General features: G+C 52.6%; 1 protein-coding gene across 1 annotated transcript in view; it reads right to left on the reverse strand.

The window, feature by feature from the left end:
* Positions 1-20,727, reverse strand: part of Lmpt (four and a half LIM domains protein limpet) — a 38,016-nt gene that overhangs the window by 15,424 nt on the left and 1,865 nt on the right. The window contains exons 2-4 of the mRNA XM_003741197.2: positions 12,075-12,255; positions 11,627-11,860; positions 10,582-10,797 (exon numbers count right to left, since the gene is read on the reverse strand). Coding sequence (XP_003741245.1) covers positions 10,582-10,797; positions 11,627-11,860; positions 12,075-12,255 — 631 coding nt within the window. The remainder of the gene's footprint in view (positions 1-10,581; positions 10,798-11,626; positions 11,861-12,074; positions 12,256-20,727) is intronic.

A 20,727-nucleotide genomic window follows, 5' to 3' on the forward strand; every position in this document is an offset into this window, starting at 1 on the left:
ACACAAAGTCGGAGAATTCACGAATTTGCCTTAGAACTACAGCATCATAGATATGGCACTTCCGTTGAGATGGCACTTAATCGCAATGGCACTTGGTTCCCATAAAAGATCAAGGAGTTCAGAGCTCCAAACGACTACATTTCCTCCACCGGCGCTGCTGGCCCGGACTTCACTGACGACTATCCAGAGCTGTCGGCTTCAGCCGCTCGCTCAAACACAGACACACACGAGCCCACGTCTTTTACGCCGTCGCCCTCTCCACCAGCAGAAGTTTGCGCCCGCGTCAAACACTAACGCGTCGTCGATTCTGGCGTTGCGATCAAAACGCCGAAAGTCGATTTGACCGATTTTTCTTCGGCTTTTCCCCCTGCTCAGTCAGTCGTCCCACAAGTCCTCAGACCGGCGACCTGCTTGACCATGCTCCTTAGCATCATCAAAAATAATGAAAGCCGCCTTTTGACGGTGAGAGGCTGCGACCCTAGCGATGTTCCGGATCGAACGAGCCGGAACGAGAGAGGGAGCTTCCAAGGTCAGAAGTTCCGTTTCGAGTTCATGGCGGAGACCGGATCACGTATTGTTGCCGACATTCGCTCCAGTCGTGCAGCCACTTCGTTTGACCGTCTGCCCTGACGCTTCACCTGTCGATTCGTCAGTCAGACAGTCAACGAGCCGCTCATACACTCGGCTGGCTGCTCTGTCTGCCGATCGGTCAGCTTGTACGTCAGTCAGTCAACATTTTCCACAACAATGGAATGTCGTTTCTATTCGAAAGAGTGCTCCTATCCGATTTTGGAAGCGGGCGATCCATTCACTCGAGAAGCGAAGCCCACAGCCGGTAATCGATGACTTATATGTACATGGTCGGAGAAGACCCGGGTCGCGAGCCAAAATCTGACAAAGCGAGTTGAATGGCGAAGATTCCGACTAAGAGCATCTCCATAGGGAGAAACTTCTTAAGACTCCGCGAATGGTTCTTGTGTGACCCAGTGCAAACGCGGCTCTAAGTGATGCCGAAAGATGCCAACTTCGCTAGTGGAGAAATAATCCCCAGAGACAAGCATCTCCATCAATTACGGATACTTTTCCATTGGGCTCGAAGTCGATTCACGACTCGGCCAGCTGTGTCTACATACATATGTCTCTATGTATGCTGATGTCGCCCACAAATATTCCTCCTACACGGTCGGCTTCGGCTTGCCAAAACAATGAAGCACGTCCGTCGGCGGATAGATGATAGATCACTTGGAAGCTGCTGAATTGGTCGGACACGAGAGGGTCGATGAATGTATGAGTGAATTGATGGATGAATGCGGTACGGATTAGACGTGTGATTAGAAGAGGACAGTATTACTGATCGAATCTCAAACTCACTGATAAACGGTCGGCGCTCGATGACTCGCAGTGCTTGCGAAGCTCACATACAAATTTGCAGAATGTTAGCTAAAGCCGCGCACACCGGTGGCGTTAGTTCGGCGTGGTCTCCTAGTGGTAGAGAAGACACTCTTGCCACCACGCTTTTAGGTCGCACCCGGCCCGAGTCGCTTCTGGTCGCCCCGCAAGACTCGGTCAGAGTCGACTCTAAGCTTCTCTACGGTGCTTGTCTGAACCCGTGCGACTGCCTGACCGCCTCTATACCAGCTCTTCTGGCTTTTTGCTTGCCCGCCGCCGCCTGCTCGACGGGAAGGAATGCCACCCGGAAGAACGGTCAACACATACGACAGCGATGAGATGGGAACCATTTCAGGGAAAATCGAGACCCTCTCGTCAGCTCCCGCAACCTGCAGCTTGTTTCGCGACGAAATATGGCCGCACATAATAAATTGCTTGGTTTTCCATGTGCGCTACTTGGGTCGACCCGCGAGACAGAGTCATTTCCGTGAAACTTCATTTGCGAGCCAATTTCAACAAGGCTTCTCTTGCGAGTGCAGAGATACGGATGAGCTCCGGCTCCCGGGCGCGCGAGTGTCTCTCACAGTCATCGACGAGCATAATTCGTCTGTTTTGATCACTGTTTGTTCTTGTGACAAGTTTGAACTCGTAGGGTGCGCGCTTCATGGTTCGCCTCTCTGGTATGCGCCCGATGATGACTAAGGCCTCATGACCGAGATCGAAACGGACCGGCTGATGACGCTCGCAGAGCTCAGGGCGGATCCTTTATTAGCGACAGATTAAGTGGTGTTTTTCTTCCCTTCGGAATTTAGATTCTTCTGACCATCGCGAGCCTGAGCTCTTGCGTCCCGAAAGAGGTGACGATCTGATGCCTCCAGGCGAATAGAACTTGATGGCAGTGTATGCTCGCGGTCCATCTATATGGATGCTGGACGCAGAATCGAAGCCATCGGAGGATACATATCATCCGTCGAAATCATACTCTGCGTCACGGACCAGAAGGAGATTGACAGAACGTTCAAATTTCCACAGGGGCTATGGGTACAGCTCGTTTGGCAGGTTTGCCAGTATATCAAACAAACAAAGTCTAAATGATTCCGTCTCAGGTCGAATAGAATGTAGTTCGGCGGCCCGTGCTCTCTAAAGCTTCTCGGACGTCGACTCAGAGACTGGGAATGCTTCAAGCATAGCCGTAATCGTCCCGGAGAGTTCACTGTCGGGGCGGCTGTGAGCTACCTCGCATTTTCTTCCCGGAACGAAGCCCGAATTAAACAGAGAGCCGGTTCCGATCGATAAGAGCTTGCGGCTCCGGGAAATATTCGGAGGGAGGGGGTGGGATGTGAATAGCTGAACGATGCTGTACAGAAGGTGGTCAAGAATCGGACATCACGGTCCGGGCCTAAATAAAGATGTTGCTAGCAGCAAACTGACCTCCTCTTGTTTACTATCCTTGCGCTCGGTGCCGTCAATACTCTTCTTTTTTTTAGTGACGGTCACCGTCTTCGTCTCTCCGCTATCGACGGCATTGTCGTTTTCAGTTTTCGTGACCGTCGTGGTCGTGGTCGTCTTGACGAAACGGCGACTGAGAGCACTCATATTGCCGCTGCAGAAAGACACAAATCTTACTCAAATCGTATACCATCATTCCGTGGTGGAATGTCTGTTCGGGTTGCAGGAGTACACCTTCAGAAGCTCTGACACAACGTGACGTCTTCTGCGATCGATAAGGGAAAACCATCATTGCCACTGTTTTCCTGGATTTTCGTGCCTCGCCTCGATCATTCCAACTACTTTCGCCATCCGAATCCTCCACAGACGTCGACGAACGAACACCCGAGCCGATCGGATCGCAGGTTGAGCCAGAGCTTCTTCCGGTTCATCTCTCGCGTATTTTTCCACCGAACAAACATCGACGATTCTCACGTATCCGCAACGCTTAAGATCTCGACAAGCGAGATTACCTCCGGTGAGCAGATCTTCCTGAACGAAAGTCTCACCTCTGTCAATGCGGTCGGAGACTTCCCGAAGACTGAGAGGCTCGTGAGTTTTGGAATAGACAGGTAAGGATACTAGAAGCACCGGAAAGAAGTCCTCCGGCTTCTTTCTCTCTGACAGACTCTAAACTAGGGTGGCGTGAGTGTCCCCAGTTCCGTGTTGCTTTGGGCTCTCCACCAGCAAAACAAGCCGGCCGGCTTCTGGCCAGTCGCGGCATGCCTCACCCTCAACCATAGAATGCAAGCCTGCCCACAAGTTCGCCCGCGGTCAGCACGAACGAATCGTTAAACTCACGTGTCGTCTTCCCTCAATTAGGATATTCGGATAGAAAGTCGGACCGATATTTCTAGTCGTCGACTTCAACCTGGAATCCGTTTCCCGGTATAGCGAGAAGGCGATCATTTCCGTGGGTGACGTGGAGTCGCTCCGCGATCGAATAAGCGAGCGAGTATACGAAAATTGGAACGACAAATTTTCTCCGGGAATTCGGAGCATCGTCTGTGCGATGCGACTGTGGAGATGACGGTGCGAAAGTCCGAATATTGACATCGCTCGCAAGCATCGACGTACCGAAGCCGAAGGATGTACCTATGCCCAGACGAACAAGATCTCTCAGAATTCCGCCGGACCGAGCCAAAGAGACCGAATCGAGGTCCTATCCCGTCCCAGGCAGAGACAATCTGGGCGAAGACGAGGCTGCCGAAGGACCAAGCCTACCCTTTCCTCTTGAACGTTCGTCGCCGAAACATTCTGCATTCGTCAGGACATCGATATCCGGCCCAAGATCAACTGTGATCGTATAATGGTGCGTGCCAACATTTAACGAGCCAATCAAAGACTCGGATGTCTTGACCCGAGCGGGTCATCGCTTGAGCGCAACAAAGAAACCATTAAAGCTCACACAACTCTCTTAGCTCTCGTAGTTGGTCGAGCTCCCGTTTCAAGAACTAGCTGAAAAGCTGGATGCATGGAGATGCCTCTAAATGAACCATGAGACCTTATGCCTTATGCGATAATGAAGGTAAGAAAATCGTGGGGTAAGCGAATCATGGGCGAAGGCATCCCCGGTTTTCCATGTTTCGGAGGCGTCGATTCGGGATGCAACTTGACATAACGTGAGTGCTCTCGTCAGCCATCAAGCCCGTTCGGTGCACACCCGATTTCAGCCAGAAGGCGGGTGAGGTCCTGGTCGCAGCTGTCCTTGGAAAACTCCGAGGATGGAAACGTGAGCCTATTCAGGCCCACCAATTCACGCACCGCATTGAAGCACCATTCAACCGCGCCCGCTCTACGACTCGCAGACCTTTAAGGCTCCGCCCCACGATGTCTCCCTCAGGGGACGCCAACTTGTAGATGAGGACGAACATTCTGGTGTCGAATCGAATCCTCTAGTCGGATATCGTGATATTGTCCGGGCTTCTGTTAATCATCTTCTGCTCAGACACCGAATACTACGGCCCCGGCACCGAGTCGCTTCCAGCGATCAGAAGCTCTCTATGCGGTTCCCGAGTGCCCGGGAACTTGGGCTCACGGCAGGGTGTGACGCCGGAAGTGATCCCCGCTAGAAACGACCTTCCCGCCGCTAGACTCGTAAACGTAGATTTCCGCGCCTCGCCTCGGCTGCAGCAGATTTCAAGGTCGCCTCTCCGCGAGCTCGTGGACCACGCTGAGTACAGAGCTGAGGAAGCTATTTTGAAACCCTTCATACGAGGAATGACGACGCTAGTCTTCACGGTTGCGCTCCGGGACCTCCCGAGATACGATCGTCAACGGACTCGTGGCCATGCTAGGAGATCCATGGTTCGGGCGTGGTATTTTCTTTCGTTTTTCGATTCAGCATCGTGGACTTGGCTTCTGACTTCGAGGTCTGCGGTCTAGATCTCTTGTTATCGGTTAGAAACTCTCTCCGAAACCCTTCTCGATACAGACGGCAGGCTCGTCTTGGTTCTCCCCTTCGTGAGATGCCAGGACGAAGACCGTAGGCATGAGTCATGCAGGCCAGAGAAATTTCGTTCAGATTTCATCTGATTCCATGCAGCTCGGGCGGGGATGATTGCTAAAGACCTATTTCGAAAGGTTGGCCCTGTCTTGTCGCCTGCCCAGCATCTCTCCGTTGACTGGCAGCTGAGCGCCGACAGAAACGTCGGTTTCGGCCTACGGTTTTTGCAGGCGGTGGCGGCTCGCTGTGACTGGCGAGTTCGCTGAGTGACCCACTGAGCAGTGCATTCTCCCTGCTTGACTTCTCAAACAAGAGCCGATGCTAAACTCACCAAAAATCAAGATAGTCCACCACGGAATGTAGAGTCGACACGGCACCACGACAGCTTTCTCGTCACACAGAAAAAAGTCGAATGCTCGAGACAACTCAGGTTGAGGTGATTCCAGCGACCTGCATGCGGCGTCCGGGCATGGCCCTCGCCGATCGGCAAGAAGAACGAGGCTCTCGAGGTCTTCAAAAGACCTGTGCCGGACACTTACTCATAACGTGTCGGACTGAACCACGGCGACTGAGTACTATCATGGGCTTCCGAGTGTTCGAATGTTGTCATTACGATTTCGACGTCCTTCGATCTCCAACTGGCCGAGGACCGCGGTTTCAGAGAAAAAGAATCCCGCTTTTTCTTCGTAGCGTGTCCGAAGCTACATATATTTCTATCAGTCGGGCTTGTCGTGGGTGACTGACTGAGTGGGTGGGCGGGCGTTATGTCCGAGCCCGTTTCCGAATAGGAATTCCGACTCGCAAACCTATATTTCTTGTTCCGAAGTGATTGGTCTTTGCTGGATTCTAACGACCTTCACTGACTACGTCGCAGTGACGTAGGAGGAATCTTGTTACCCAGCCTGATGAGGCCGGTCGGCAGGTGCAGGAGGCCGCCTCTCGGCGAGGAAACGCTTCCCCCATTCTCCTTTGGTCACTTTGGAGGTGGATTACAGAAGAACGACTACCGTCGGAATCTGGAGCTCAAGTCATGGGCGGACCCGACTGTGTTCTGTCCCTTCGAGCGCAGTGTAAGCCGGCGGATCAGCCCAGGCTATCAGTATGGCCGGTGGCTGCTTCGATTGAAGTTCAGCGTACGTCTGGCGTCGAGGTGTCACGCGGAATGCAGTCCGTCACTTGGACTCGCAGGGATGACCTTGTGTTCTAGCCTCCACGAACGGAGGAGATTCCGAACTCGGATTAAGAGGGAACTTGAGCATGCTCGCAGACCGCCATACAACAAACACCCATCAACGCCTACGAGCTCTCAAACATCTGGAAACCTCGAGCAGATAATTAGCATCATCTGTTCGGGACCACGAGGCCTTCCTGGGTTGTAGGCATCACTCGGAGAGGAGATTCGGAACCACCACGTGTTAAAAGGCCCTGATGAAAGAGCAAGCGAGCAATTATTCTTGATCAGTGCTCGGTGACGATGGTTTCTGAATTACGTTTCGATTCTGTCAGGGAAAACTCATGACCGGGACCGGCTCTCGCGGAAAACGACGGTCCCCGGGAGTCCAGCCGGTAGAACAGCCCACAATCAGAATATTTGTGCTTGCGTGACTGAGCTGAGGGTCCTCGGAACGCGTGAAGAGATGTCTCCGAGATTTTTGTACCAGTCAGCGCTCGATATTGCCGCGATTCTTTCGGTCGCTCGTCAACCAATATCGGTGCCGCCTGAGCGCAAAGATGACAGCCTCATGCGTCAAGCGATTTCGAAGCTTGAGCTCGATTGTCTGATGGCATCGTTTCAGGAAAGCAAAGCATGAGATCATCACCGAGCTCAGATTAGTAGACAGTGGCCCCTTGTTGGCTTCCGCACGGAGGCGTTCTCTAAAACCAGCAAAACACTTCTTCTCTGGGCTCTACGCCAATCTATAGGCCAAGGCAAATCACCAAGGGCGGTATTCTCGAGTCGAGAAGGCAATTCAGAATCTTTCGACGTGTAGGAGTATTCGCAAGCCTCCATCTCGGAGGTCGCCGGGATTTCGGATCAGGACATACATTGTTTGACCAGTGATCGAGTCCTGGTTCTTCCGTCTTCCAGAAACAATAATTCAGCTCGAGGAGCCGGCCAGCCGTTGAGACTCCAATGTCTCGAGACCGGAACTTCATTTGAACTTCGAGGAGACGGAGGTTCCATGCGAAGCTATAATAACCTCCGAAAAAATGACCACTTCTCGCTCCCGTAGCAGCAGAGCTCAGTAGCTCGTGATGGGTAAACAGCCTCAAGCGTTCGACTATCGGCCGCTGATCGGTTCGTGCCTTGCGCAGAGCGCTCGTCTCATGACGCAGTCGCGATCGAACCTGGGGAGCCGCTGGCCTCCGCACAAACGAGCTCCGATCGATTCGGGGAAACGACAGGGTCACGAGGGGACACCCGTTCTTCCCTAGATACTCGCAAGCAAGACATTGCGTCTGGATAATAAAATATTAAGAGTTCGAGGGGAGTACACCGGTGGCACCTGACGACAACTACCTTGATTTGAATAACTGCTCTTCATTCGCTCCCCATGAAGCTGAAGCCTTAGCCTGACCTGAAGGAAGTCAGAGGTTTTCTCCTCTGCATGGAGTTTCTGCGATTTGCCTTGGGAAGGGACATTAATGAGACAATCGCCAGGCTCGGGGAACCTCCGTTCGACGCATCGATCGGGTCCAGCAAAACATGAAGGCGACGGAGAACCAGGGACAAAAGGGCGGCGGGATAAAGCCGGGTGTAGCCGAAATAAATTCAACATCCACCAATCTGTGTAGATTTGGAGCGGAAGATGGAAGCCCCGCGAGTCTTTCCCCGGTCCAACGACAAGGGGCCCAAGCGCGGGAATCGTTCGCCGGAAATTCGTCGAGTTGCCTCAGAAATCGACTCTGGATACTCCCTGAGGTTTCTGCCGAAGCTTACCAGCTGCCCAATTTCAACCGACCGCTTCTGAGGGATTCTCTAAAGTGTCATTGGCAGCTCTATTCCCGAGATCCGGGGGAAGGGGGGAGAATCGGTGATCGACCCAGTAACTTTCGGTCAGCGATTAACAGAAGGGATGCGGGTCCTCCGTCTGTCATGGTAATGAGTGACGACGCGAATCTGAGTGTCAAGAGTTACCTAGATCAATCGAAGGCCGGCTGAACGGCTTGCAGACCCTATTCGCAAAGTACCTACGTTTACAGACGACTTTTGAAAGAAAAATTTCCCACTAATGCACCACGATTGGAGAATACCCTCTCTGAATGGTCGAGTCCGGTGATTCCGTTTCCCTCATTCCGGATTCCTATGGGTTCAATGGCCAGCCCTTGCGATTCAATTGAGTTGAATATCCTGGAGCACAGAGACCCCATCCAGTTGTGACGCCTATTCGTGAGATTCGAGAATGTAGCTCCGTCATTGTAGTGAATGTTTTTCGGAGATTCTCCGCAGCCTCCCGAATTCTGTTCGCGAACCCCTCTGTTCTATTGTATGAGAGTTGCAAGCTCTTCCTCGGCCGAGACGACATGTCATCAGAACCTCCGTGAGCGGGATAGTCTCCAGAGGGGTCTTCGGAGGAACTTAACCTCGATGAGCGAGTGAGTGCACGGGTATGCGGATATTGTGAAGGAATGAATATTTCAACCGGTAGCCGAATGTTACCCCGTACTCGACTCCTGAACTCGGCTGAGAATAATTGACTAAGCCAAGAATAGATGCATCGGCAAAGCGGCCGATTATGGACGAAATGTTCGTTTCATAATCAAATGAGACTAGGCTTGATACAATTACGAACACGAGGCCGTGCGTGTGTCGTTTCGTTCGGGGAGTCATCGACTTGTTTTTACTCGGCCATCCGAATACATGCGTACGTGCTCGGCTTTCTTCGTGCGCTGGTCTCCTTCTTGGAATCCTCTCCGATACGTTCCTTCGACTCTCCTCGACCTTGGACCGAAGCAGCTACAGGGGCAATTCCATCTGCTCAGGGACTCCTTTGATTCCAATCCTCCAATTTGCCCTCTCTGACTCTCAGCTTCGAAGACGCTCCCTCGTCGGCTTCATAGCGACTCGTAACCTCAGCGTCTTTTCAAGAGCTTCCAAAGCAGCTCGTGGGGCTTCGGGGCTCAAATGAACGGTTCTGAAGTGAACATGCTCAACGAGGCACATACGCAATACATTGTGAGTGCATCAAGTCGGAGGGAATCGTTGAGAGATGTCGCATTAATCACTCCGGGCGACGTCACGAGACATGTTTCTCTGCAGTTCCCATGCCGGGAAAAGAATCGATCGATCCTTGCCGAAAGTAGCGTCGTTGACAGGAGTCCTCCTTGCGTAATAGTCGAGATAAGCAGCTGCGGAGGTCCAGATCCGAGCTAGTCAAAGTCGGGTTACGGAGTCTTTGTTGCCCACATACGTCGTTCGAACTCCACCCAGACTTAATTGCGACTCTCTCACTCCTTCACTGCTTTAAGCCAGAAAACACTGGGACAGCCTTCGTCCCCTGCAGTTCGCAGATGATTGTATGTACGTAGGAGCGGTTCGCGAAACACGACGTCCATGGTCCGGATCCGTCGAGGGAATGAGACCGACTCTCCGAGGGACCGAAATATCATGGGGCATCGCAAAAAACGATTAATGCCATTGACCGGAGCACCATTATCGAATGCCCATCATATCGCGGACAATCCGCAAGTAAAACACGGTGAGTGGGATTCCCCGCGGAGGGAGCTCCCATGCCTCCATCTCAGATTCAGTGACTCGAAATCCCCACGCAGCTGCAGCGGATAGCAGCTTGGCTTTCACCATGAAAAATTAACTCGGAACCTCGGTGCATAATGGGACCTACTCGCCGTTGAATATTGATACAACGTCGAGGACTACTCGACCCTACTCGGTAAGTACACGCCATGTACTAGCTCTCAGGATCAGAGCGGCGAGAGGGGCTCGAGACGACGTAAGATATATTCGGACGACTAGTTCGCTGACGAATATGCCGCTACGCTAGACGGAAACGATCTCAGGCCTCGTCCTCGCAAGGAAGATTACGTGAACGTTACGAGCAGCGACTAGAAAGGGTACAGGTCACGGCTGTGGTCTATTAATGTTCTTTCCTCCCAGTCGAGATGTTCGGCGCACGTCATACATGTCACGGAGCGCAGGGCGTTCCGGCACGCTTCGCGGGCTACCGTTCAAAGTGAAGAAAGCTCTTTTCGTCGTCTACGTAGTCCATAGATTAGGCTCTGTCCATTTCGTAACTAACCTCATCGCAAGCGGCGCAGCGGGGCTTGATCTGTTCTGCGTAGTGACGTTCGCAAAAGATGCGACCGTCTTTCACACAGTAGGTGAGATCCACAAGAAGTTCGTGGCAAGTGTCACATGTGAAGCAAGCGCAATGCCAAGCCACCTGCTCGCCGAACTTGGGTGCGATAACTCCAAGCTGTCCCTCCGGAAGAACTCCTCCACATCTTCGACAGTCCTGAAAAGTTGAGCAGCGTGATTGAATCCTTCCCGAGCTCGTCCACGGGAGCGATATTCATACCTATGTATCTGGGTGGGAATTCATGTCGAGCACGGGGAATGGAACGGCTGAAGAGGGAGGCTCCGGATGGTTCTCTGAGGAGCTGTCATAGATATGGAAGATGTGCGCTAATGACCGGAATGAGCGCGCGGGAGAATGTGGTTCAACAGTCTACCTTTGAGGCACTCGGCATTGTGTATTCAATGAGTCGAGCCCGAATCGGACTAGGAGCGCAAAATGTTCAAGATGAGATTGCGGAGAAATCGCCGGCACCTAGTAATTCATCTCTTGAGACCGTGTAATTTTACGGCCTCGTCATAAATTTGAGCCGACACACCCGACAGCAGGATCAACCGTTGGAGAGACTCCCGGATAGATGCAGGAGCGAGAGTCGGTATTTGATCAGCGGAGGAGTTCTTTCTTGCGAAATACATCCGATTACTTAGAGTACGGGTCGAGCTCCACGCCCTCTCTCGCTTGGATATAATTCCAGGAAGGTATTGTGCTCTAGCTAGATGTACATATGGTCAACGACAGTGTGTGCAGAGATATTGATTCAGTCGTAGCATATAAAGTTCGCTGTCCGTCCCCTTCCTGACGGGTCTGATCGAGAGAGGGACGACGACGACGTCGATGACTGCATCAAGTGCCCACCGGTCGTAAGACGTCGCTTCCTCGACCCTATTCTTGGCTACATTCGAGGAGCCGATCCCTATCGCTCCGCAAAAAAAATACTATCGAAGAAAGGATGATCCTTCCGAGACGGATCCTTGATCGATTAACTTACCAATGATCTGTCGAGCGCCTGGTTAACAAACCCGATATCCAGTGCGGCCTCATTGCGGGTATTGACGAATTCGTCGAAGCTTTTGTGATGCTCTTTCTCCAAGAATTTGCAGTATGGCAACGCGAGATCCTGTTTCGGCAGTTGGAGAATCAACTGCTTGTCCCGATATTTTTCTCCGGGCGTTCCGATCTTCGGCACTTTATGGTTCGGCAGCTCGCGGAAGTATTTGTCGATCTGGCATCCGACGGAATAAATTTAGAGCCCGTATTATTGTCAGCCGCCTCAGATAATGAACCGTGAGTCATAAATTTTATGCGGAGCTAACTAAGAGCGGAAGATAGGAGGAATATGCTCAGAATGAAAACGAATATTGTAGGTAGCAGCAGGGAAATCTTTGTTATCGGTCTCCGAATGAGTTTTGGACCGGAGAGAGGGCTGACGTGTTTACCTTCTCGATTGGTAGTCCCGGAGGAACCCATGAATACCCGTCGGGTTTGCCAGGCCTCGAATCCTGCGGGTCGCACTTCTTGTCGGTCTGTTTGATTCCGAGGCGCTCTTTCGAACTCACATTCTCTTCGTTGTAGATGTCGTGAGACTCCCGTGGGCACTTGCAGTTCGAACAAGATTTTCTGTGGAGGAAAAAATACTTGTTCACTGTTTCTCCAATTGAACTCCAAACTCCTGAAAATTCGCGATGTCTCGGAGGAGCAACGACTCAGGTTGGGAAAATTGCATGATCTTCCCCCGGAGATTTCATAGCATCGTCCCGCTTGTCCTCTCTCGCCGCCGGAGCGCATCCGCAGAAGGACGGGGTCTGAAATTATTCGTTCATGATGGTCGAGTGCAGGGGGCCATCATGCCAGATGCCCGGCAAGCCCCAGCTGGAAAAAGATGGCTTACTGAATTCAAGCAGTTGAGCCCTGGAGGTGATTCGTCCCGGCTAAGTCGCACGACATGTCACATGCAGTCGCAGCAAGTGCTCGAGCTCACTTCTGTTGAAATGAGAAACACCATCACTCTCTCCGAGTAAGAGAACGCTCCGCAAAAGTTCGTCTCGCTCCGTGGGTTGTGAAACGCCGCGCCGTCATGCCGAGCTTTTTGGAAGGCGGAAGTCTTCCTCGGAATGCTTTTTTCCCTGCCCCGCTCGTTCAAAATAATAGGTCGGGTTCTGGACGCGGGAAAATATCTCCTTTTTCACGCCGCTCCTGAGCCCTCATCGCCGGGAGATGGATTTCCCCCTCGAAACGGCTCAGACATCCCGGAGTTGACTCCCGTAAATTGGCGGATCAGGGCTCGTGAGCCCGGACAGGATCGAATCAGAGGCCGACAGACGCGTTCGCTCAGAGCCGAGTGCGAAACTGTGACCATAGTGTGTTTCCGTGAAGTTTTCTCTCGGCCTCCTCCCGATTCCAGAATGAATTAAGTCACGAGACGAAGCCAAGGCTACGGTAGAGCCGAGCGGGGATGGCCCGTCCGACAGAAGAACAGCTGTCTTAAAAAAGAGCTCATTGAGAAGGCGTGCTCCTGACTTTTGTCCCCGAAAGCGTTTATATGACGGAGAGCTCGACTGAATTTAGCCCGACCCGCCCTGTCGTCGGCGACGTCGCCAGCGTCGCTGATGCCACGGCATACTCGCTACGCGGACGGCTCTTTGACTGGATTGGGTCCTCGTGAGGTCAACGCAGTAAAACAAACCAGGGCAGAGGATAAATTAGGACAACCTTTACCCGAAAGTCTGGGTTTAGATTAGCCTGAGAGACTCGCCAAACAAGACTCGGAGAACACAGTGGGAATCCTGGCACCGATCAGACCGTCGAAGGTGGGCAGCGGCAGAGAAATTAAAACTCCCTATTCTCGGTTCTCACAATTAACTAATTTCGTATGAAATTCGTCTCGAGCGAGGCTTTCGCCGCGGCGGAGGTAAGAAGCTCGCGTGACCATCGTATCGGGCTCATCATTACCGAAACGGCAAGGCGTAACTCCTCAGAAGCCTGAGGTCATTTCAAGGCCGCTTTAATGCTCGTGACCCTTGTTCATCGCGTGAAGCTATCGGAGTGATGATGCAATTCGACGTCTGTGGTGTTCTATTCCGGCAGTCGGTTGCGAGTCGTCAGACATCGCCCGGTCGAGCGGAAGTCTCCAGACGGGATACCGTCGTGTGTTTGTTTTTCTCGGTTCGGACGGGTTGTTGTCATCGACGATGGTGACGGCGGGCGCAAAAAGCTGCTCATCTTGATGGAGACAGATCATATTTACTTCTAGATGAGGTTCGCTTGGCCTCTCAGGAGGCCGTCGAGACGTCGATGCTGCCCTGACGCCTCATGGTCCACAGGTGATCAGAAACGAGACATACATGTATGCATATGCGATGCTGAAGGTCGCGGAGAGCTTTGCGAAATAGTCCGACACCCTTAGGCCTCCACCGAAGTGCTGCGTCCGATCACGTACAGAACATAAAGAAGTAATAACTTGCTGACGATGCGGTTGAGATACGCTTCCTACTTATTGGAATTAGAAAACCGTGCGGGCCTCTCTTTCGATCGGTCCGCCATGCGATGGCAAGGCCTCGATGAGTGAAATTTGAGGGAATTTTCGGTGGGAAGAGCTTTAGTATCCCCTGGGCATGATCCTCCCTCCATCGATCGCTCTTTCTCGCGAACTATTTTCCATCCGAAAGTGAAACCGGGCTCTGAGACAAGAGCGCACGAGGCTCGTGCGACCCATGTATGAATCTCAATTCGCTACGCGGAATAGAAATGGCGCGCCACGGCTCTGATGAAGTCCGATTGTGTAATATGCTGATCATTCTGATGAACGAGCTCTGCGGAGAAAACTGGAAAATTGTCTCGATTAAGAAGCTCCACCGCGGTGTTAGGACCGGGGCAAACATCCTTCACACCAGAAATACTGGAACGAGTATTCGAGGTGCTAAGCCGCATGAGGAAAGCAGGTCGACATTTTGAGGTGGAGCTCCGGTGTGATCTACCGGCCTGTCAAAGCAACACCTGAGCCAAACCACTGACAAAGCCACCGACCGACCGACATGCCAACGAACCGAGCAAGCGACGGGTCGCCAGGCTGCTCAGAAGAAGATCGTTTTCGCACATGCAACCTACACTCTGACGGTTTGCGGCTCCGTGGAGAATTCGTCAGAGAAATCCTTGAAGGCTGACCGATCGGAAGCACCCAAAGACAATTTCGGAGCGTGGTTCAGAAGAACGACTTGAGCCAGAGCCCGATATTGAATTCCGAGCGGAGCCCCGTGAGCCGGGGAGCCGTCCGGGTTGGTCCGTCGGGGCGCGCGTCCAACCGGTCTCGCGAGGTTCCAATGAAGCGGAGTATCCAAGTCTTTCCGCCACAATATCTGATGTCATCGTTGTATACATATATATAGTTGATGATACAGCGAGGACGACATACACCAGTACCAACTAGGGAGGACTACCCTGAGACCTTGACCAGGAGCTCCTAATCTGATGAGGTCGAAGCTCCTGTCGTTCTCGTGTTAACACGATAAGGCCGTCGCGGCCGCCGCCGCCGCATGCTCTGGGCGGAACTCGCTCGCGACAGGATCCGCGCTCCCTGTCCCGTACCGGCCCCTGTTCGTCCGTCGGTCTCTCCTCAAGACGCAAACCGCGTCAGACGGACGGAGCCCAGACGAGTCGACGGTGACGACATAGGGTTGCAGAAGGAGGAGAACTGACTCAGTCAGCCAGGGGGGTGCATGGAGCGCAAACCGGACGACCACGCCTAGGCGGCACACGCAAGACGAACCAGCTTCTAAAAATGGCCCACAAAACGTTATTCTCCGCCTGGTATGGCTGAGGAAGCATGGACAGACGTGCGCATTGTCTTCTGCTGCCCGCAGTTGACCACCGATCCGGTAGTTAGGCGACCTTCTATACGTGTGTCATAACCGCGGTGGTCAGGTCGGGATGCGCTCGACCTTTCGGGTGCGAATTGTCGGGTGCCCAAGACTCTTTCCCCTGTCACGCACTCCTCGTGGAAGACGTGGAATTAAATCGATAGCTCGGAGACTGTGTTCGAGAATTATCCGTCTGCCGGAATCGGTGATCGATGAATCAGTCCGACCAGGTTTCTCTCATGAAATGAGTGACGTCTGTTCCACGGCACTGGCAGACGATCTGTCAGCCGCGCTTATCCGTAGCTCGAACGATCAAAAAAGCGTGGAACGATCCCGACTTCGGCGACGAATGGGCATGGTCAGTCTTGGGAACCTCCATTCCTCCAGGTACGTCACTGATTCGATTGACCAGGCGGAAAACCTCCAAGCATCGAGCGAGCATGCCGGGGAGGCTCGAAATTGCGATCCGAAGCCAAGTAACGACATTGTTTCGAAAGCCGGTGGTGTGACAGGTGCGGGATGTAGAACCTTCCCGGGTGTACTTATTCGCTCGGAGGGAGAGGATTCTTGCTCGGTGCAGTTTCCCGAGCAATCCATCGCACCCGCCCGCTCACTAACTGCCGTCTGACGGCTTACTGTCTCTCGGTCGTCCGCAGTCTCTAATAAATTGAAGAATGACCTTGATTATCTTCGGCACGTTCCGACAGCAAGCTTGTCCGCTGCTCGCAATACCGCCGCCTTCCTCGCCCATGGTGACGCCTATATCTAGTTTATCCTCGCGGTTATACCAACTGAGGTAGTTTCGCGATTAGGCAAGGGCGGTACGAGTTTGATCGGATTTTCTCTAGATTAGATGCCGTGATTTTTCGGTCATTTCGGAGGAATAGCGTGAGAACTTACTTTTCTTTCTGTTTCCCTCCGCCCATGAAGGGCTTGCTCAGCTGTTTCAGATGCTGCATGTTGAGATCTCACGATGACTCGCCCTAATCGCCGATTTTAATGTTTCGTCCACTAAACGAACTTTCTCGCAATCCACCGGGTCGACTTCGGCTATCCGATAGTCTTCGGCTGAACTCGAGCTTATACTCTCCGAGCTAGACTCGATCCTACGAGTTGATAAGTGAAGTGCGAAATATCCGGTCCTCTGTGCGCTCTCTGAGCTTCTCTTGGGAAAAAATCGTGCCAGAGATACGACCACTTCACGGCTATCTCCGAAAGGCTGAGTGAGTGAGTGGGGCACTCTGATGTCGGATCCTCTTATTTTTCCGCAAATTCAAGCATCATCGGATTGATGACGGAATAGGGATCCGATGTCTAGAGGCTATAAGGTAGTGAAATGGGAAGAGCGGCTTCCTTCGGCGTTCCGCGGCCTGCAGGTCTCTACGGGACCGCAGTGCAATATCTTCTCCTTAGGTATTGCAGCCGTCGGAGCCACTTTTTTTTTGGGACTTATCTCAAAGGGCTCGGCTGGCGTGGGAGCTTCGGGTTTCAATCACTCCGCTGAGACAGACTTTGAGGAGAAAGTCTAATCTCAGAGACGAAAAGGGCAGTGGAGAGCAGCGACGAGGACAGGGGGAACGCGATGAGAGATTCTCGGTCGTTAGATTTTGGAAACACCTGCCCGTCAGCCGGGCCACCGGTTGAATTCGGAGATTACGCTCGGAGAAGCAGCACTCGTCCGTGGACGCATGGGCGGGCAAAAGCCAGATTCAGTGAATGTGCATGGTAGGTACACGCGCCAGTTGCGAGTCCCCTCGACCCCGTTGGCTTCGGAGTAGGGGGGCGAGAGTCTTAGGCGGGGTCCAGCGCGATGGCTCTGACCACTTATGGGGTATCGGGAATCACCAGTATGCGGTTTCGGGGCAAAACAGCAGCGGATGAACTCCGACCTGTGAGACCATCGAAAAAGTTCAGTCAATCAGCGCGCTGGTAATTCGGGGTCGGACACAATGGCGCGCGTCTGGATTACTGAACGGCATGGCGTGATGAACCAGTGGGAACATGCGAGCAGTGGTGCCCTTCGAGTCGCGGACTCGATGCGTCACAACACTATGCCAACAACGCTGTCGATGCTTCACATGCTTCAAATGTCACTGTTGATCAACACGTAGAACTTCACGTGCTGGAAGGGAGAGAACCAGGAGAACCAGAGGGCGCTCACATCGAAGGCGGGGTTCAGGCAACAGGTTAACCTTACTCCGTATCCATATTGAGGTTGAGCTTGTACCCTTGTTTCCGACCCCATCGGCAAGGAGGTCCTCCTCCTCCATTTGCCCTACGTTTCTCGTGACCTTAATTCCCTTCAATTGAAGCAGACACGAGAGCTTCAATTCGCGCGGAATCACCATTCCGATTATAAATAGGTACGGTCGACAACGGAAGCGAGAGCACAAAAACCGCATGAAGTTCCGTCGGAGTAGTGAACACCGAGTTTCGGGACCCATGGTCACCCTCAACAAATTATCTCCAACACATGCGGCCGTTTCTTCCAGACCCGGAATATTCTTCGCCTTTGGGAAATAATGTAAAGGAATACCGGTGGGTACGTCCTCCCACCAGAGCCCATAAATTGCGCTAAAACAATAGAAACTAGATTCCAAGACCGTCATTGCATGATGATGTTTCCATGAGCGACGACCGCTGTTGGATGTCAATCAGCGGCACTTTTTCCCTTTGACGGCCGGAAGCAGGGTGGCGCTTGCTTTCGATTCATGTTTTCGGAAGATTTACGGCCCACGTTGCTAATATTTTGCTGAATCTGCCCATAAAACACAGAAAAAAAGGTGAAACGCCGACGGACCAATAAACGCATGGGAAAGCTATTTACTCGTCGGAATATTTCTCGGAGATGCTCCGAAATGCGGAATCGAGTAAACTTTCGCCACTCGTCGTGCGAAGTGCCCGGAGAGACACTGGCTTCTCCTCCGGGCCTATTCTCACTTCCTCGGAGAGCTACTTTCGGTTCACCTTTGAGAACGAGCGAGTGCCCGCATCACCGCCTCTATCAACCGCAGGGGCTGCTATAATTAATTCTCCCGACTCAATCATAAACATTGGTTTTTCCTGACCGATCGAGGGGACATATTGGAGCCCGACATCATTTTGACGAGGAGAGACGCTACGATACTTGAATCGAGAGACTAAAACGACCATTCTAAATTACGTGAAATTCTCCCTCGCTTCTAGCGGCTTCGACGGTCGCACGGTCAGGGAACATCAATTGAAGCCGATGACGCGAAGTCATTGAGAAGCCAGGCCAGGCTTCCCCGAGACGTACGCTTGCCTCCGAGTCGGGTGCAGAGTTTGACCTGTCGTAAATCGACGACAATAGTTTTTAAGGATCGTGGCAACGACCGTAAATTTTAAGTGACGATATTCGAGGGAGAGAATAATTTTCCGCGAGAAGCCACTGCGGAGAGGCCGTGGGCGAATCCGAATCGACTTAGGGCCACAGGAGTACACTCCGATTGAATATTCCCCATCGCCAGATGGGACCATCTCCGATCGAAATAATTTCCGCACAAACATCGTGTCTGACGAGGTATTCGTCAGTCATTGAACGAGGGGGCTGACCCGCGTGGTATGCGGCAGGAAGCAACCGGCGATCGATAGATAGCCATTCGGCGTGGCCCGGAGCTCGCGAGCAGCCGGGCGACCTATGGAGGTATAAACTTTGCGTAAGCGAAGCTCGTCACCTGGAACATCGCTCTGCTATCAACTCTCCCCAATATGTCCCGTCTTGTCAGTGAGTCACTTACTCAATCAACCTGAAGCCGCTCGAGCGGTCGGCCGGCCGGCCTGTCGGTCGGACAGACACTTACAGGGACATGGGTCGACTCACGTTTCTTGAGGAAAATTCTCCACGTAGCAGGCCGAGCTCGACATAGCGAGCCTCATCGTCAGGGTTCCATTCGAGTACACTCAGGAATGGAAATTTTCCAGGCTCAGAAGTCAAAACGTTGTAAAAGTGACGGACGAGGATACCTATTGGTTCGACTCGTCAATTCGCGTCGTGTCGGTTCGTTAGTTGGGTCATCTATTTACGACTCGGCATCTCTGGTCGTGCGATAGGACCGTCAAGCTCCGCAGTCTCGCCATTTTCCTCCTCCGGACAGCTGTTGCCCCGAGTTATCGTCTCATTGAGAGTGATCACCAGAAATACAGGACGGACCGAGCACGAGGCATGATCGGCATCGAGGACGGTAGAGATCGTTTTGAACAAGCCGAGATTGTCATTTCTTCGGCGGAGGATCAATGTCTCCCCCTTGATCCGGCAAGCGTGATGAGCGACTAAGTTGCAGCAATGGCGAGCTGGGACGATTTCGAGCTGGTTTGGCGGAACGCTCGCGCAGTAAGTCTGGTATCGTTCACCTCGTCCGTGTCGTATACCTACTCAAGGTTCATCGGAAAACCTTGTATGTCAAAGACCTCAGACTCACTCATTTCGAGGGAGTGTTTCGCCATATCTTCACTGTCAAGCACCGAACCGAGCGCGAGTTTCAAACTCAGCCTCTGAACTCCGACCGCTTTCGTAGTTTTGTCCCGCGTGAAGTAATCGTGACTCCCGCGGGAATCTTTTGCTTCCAATCCATTTGCGAGCTTGCAAGTTCAAGTCGACGCTTCTGGATAAATCGACTCATTTCACTCCCGAACTCGGAAATCAACGAGATTCTGTGAATCAATTTCTCCCTTCGCTTTCCCCGAGCTCCGGGACGGGCAATCCGATGATAATCCCACAAGCCATAACCAGTGGGCACTGTCTTATCTAAAGGGCCTTACTGTCCATGCTGAACGCAGGTTTCAGGGTCCGCGAGCTGATCCGATTTCGTATTCTTCTTTTTGCGCGGTCTCGCACATCCGGCCAGCGAATAAGACATTGACATGATCAAGGAATTATGTCGAGACGCTGGCATCATAGGGTTCGAAGGATATTCACACTAACATTGTCGTTGTCAACCTGTCAAAAGCCGCCGAGGCTTCTCGCCAGGCTGGCTCGTGCGGCCGCCCATACTTTGCGGAATCGAAGTTTTCACTCTGTCGGCTCCACTCACGACGACGAGGTCCAGAAGCTCGGTCTCTACTTTTTATCCGCAATCGTAGGAAAGCGATTCCGCGTGCGAGCTGCCAACTCTTGCGAAATGCGGCTGATGATAACCAGAGGAAGAGCACCACTTGATCTGGTCCCAATTCTGTCACTGTATCGACCATTCGATCATGAATTGAGGGATTCCCAGCG

The sequence above is a fragment of the Galendromus occidentalis genome, unplaced genomic scaffold, assembly GCF_000255335.2.
Source record: "Galendromus occidentalis unplaced genomic scaffold, Mocc_1.1 scf7180000077128, whole genome shotgun sequence".
NCBI classification, from domain to species: Eukaryota; Metazoa; Arthropoda; class Arachnida; order Mesostigmata; family Phytoseiidae; genus Galendromus; species Galendromus occidentalis.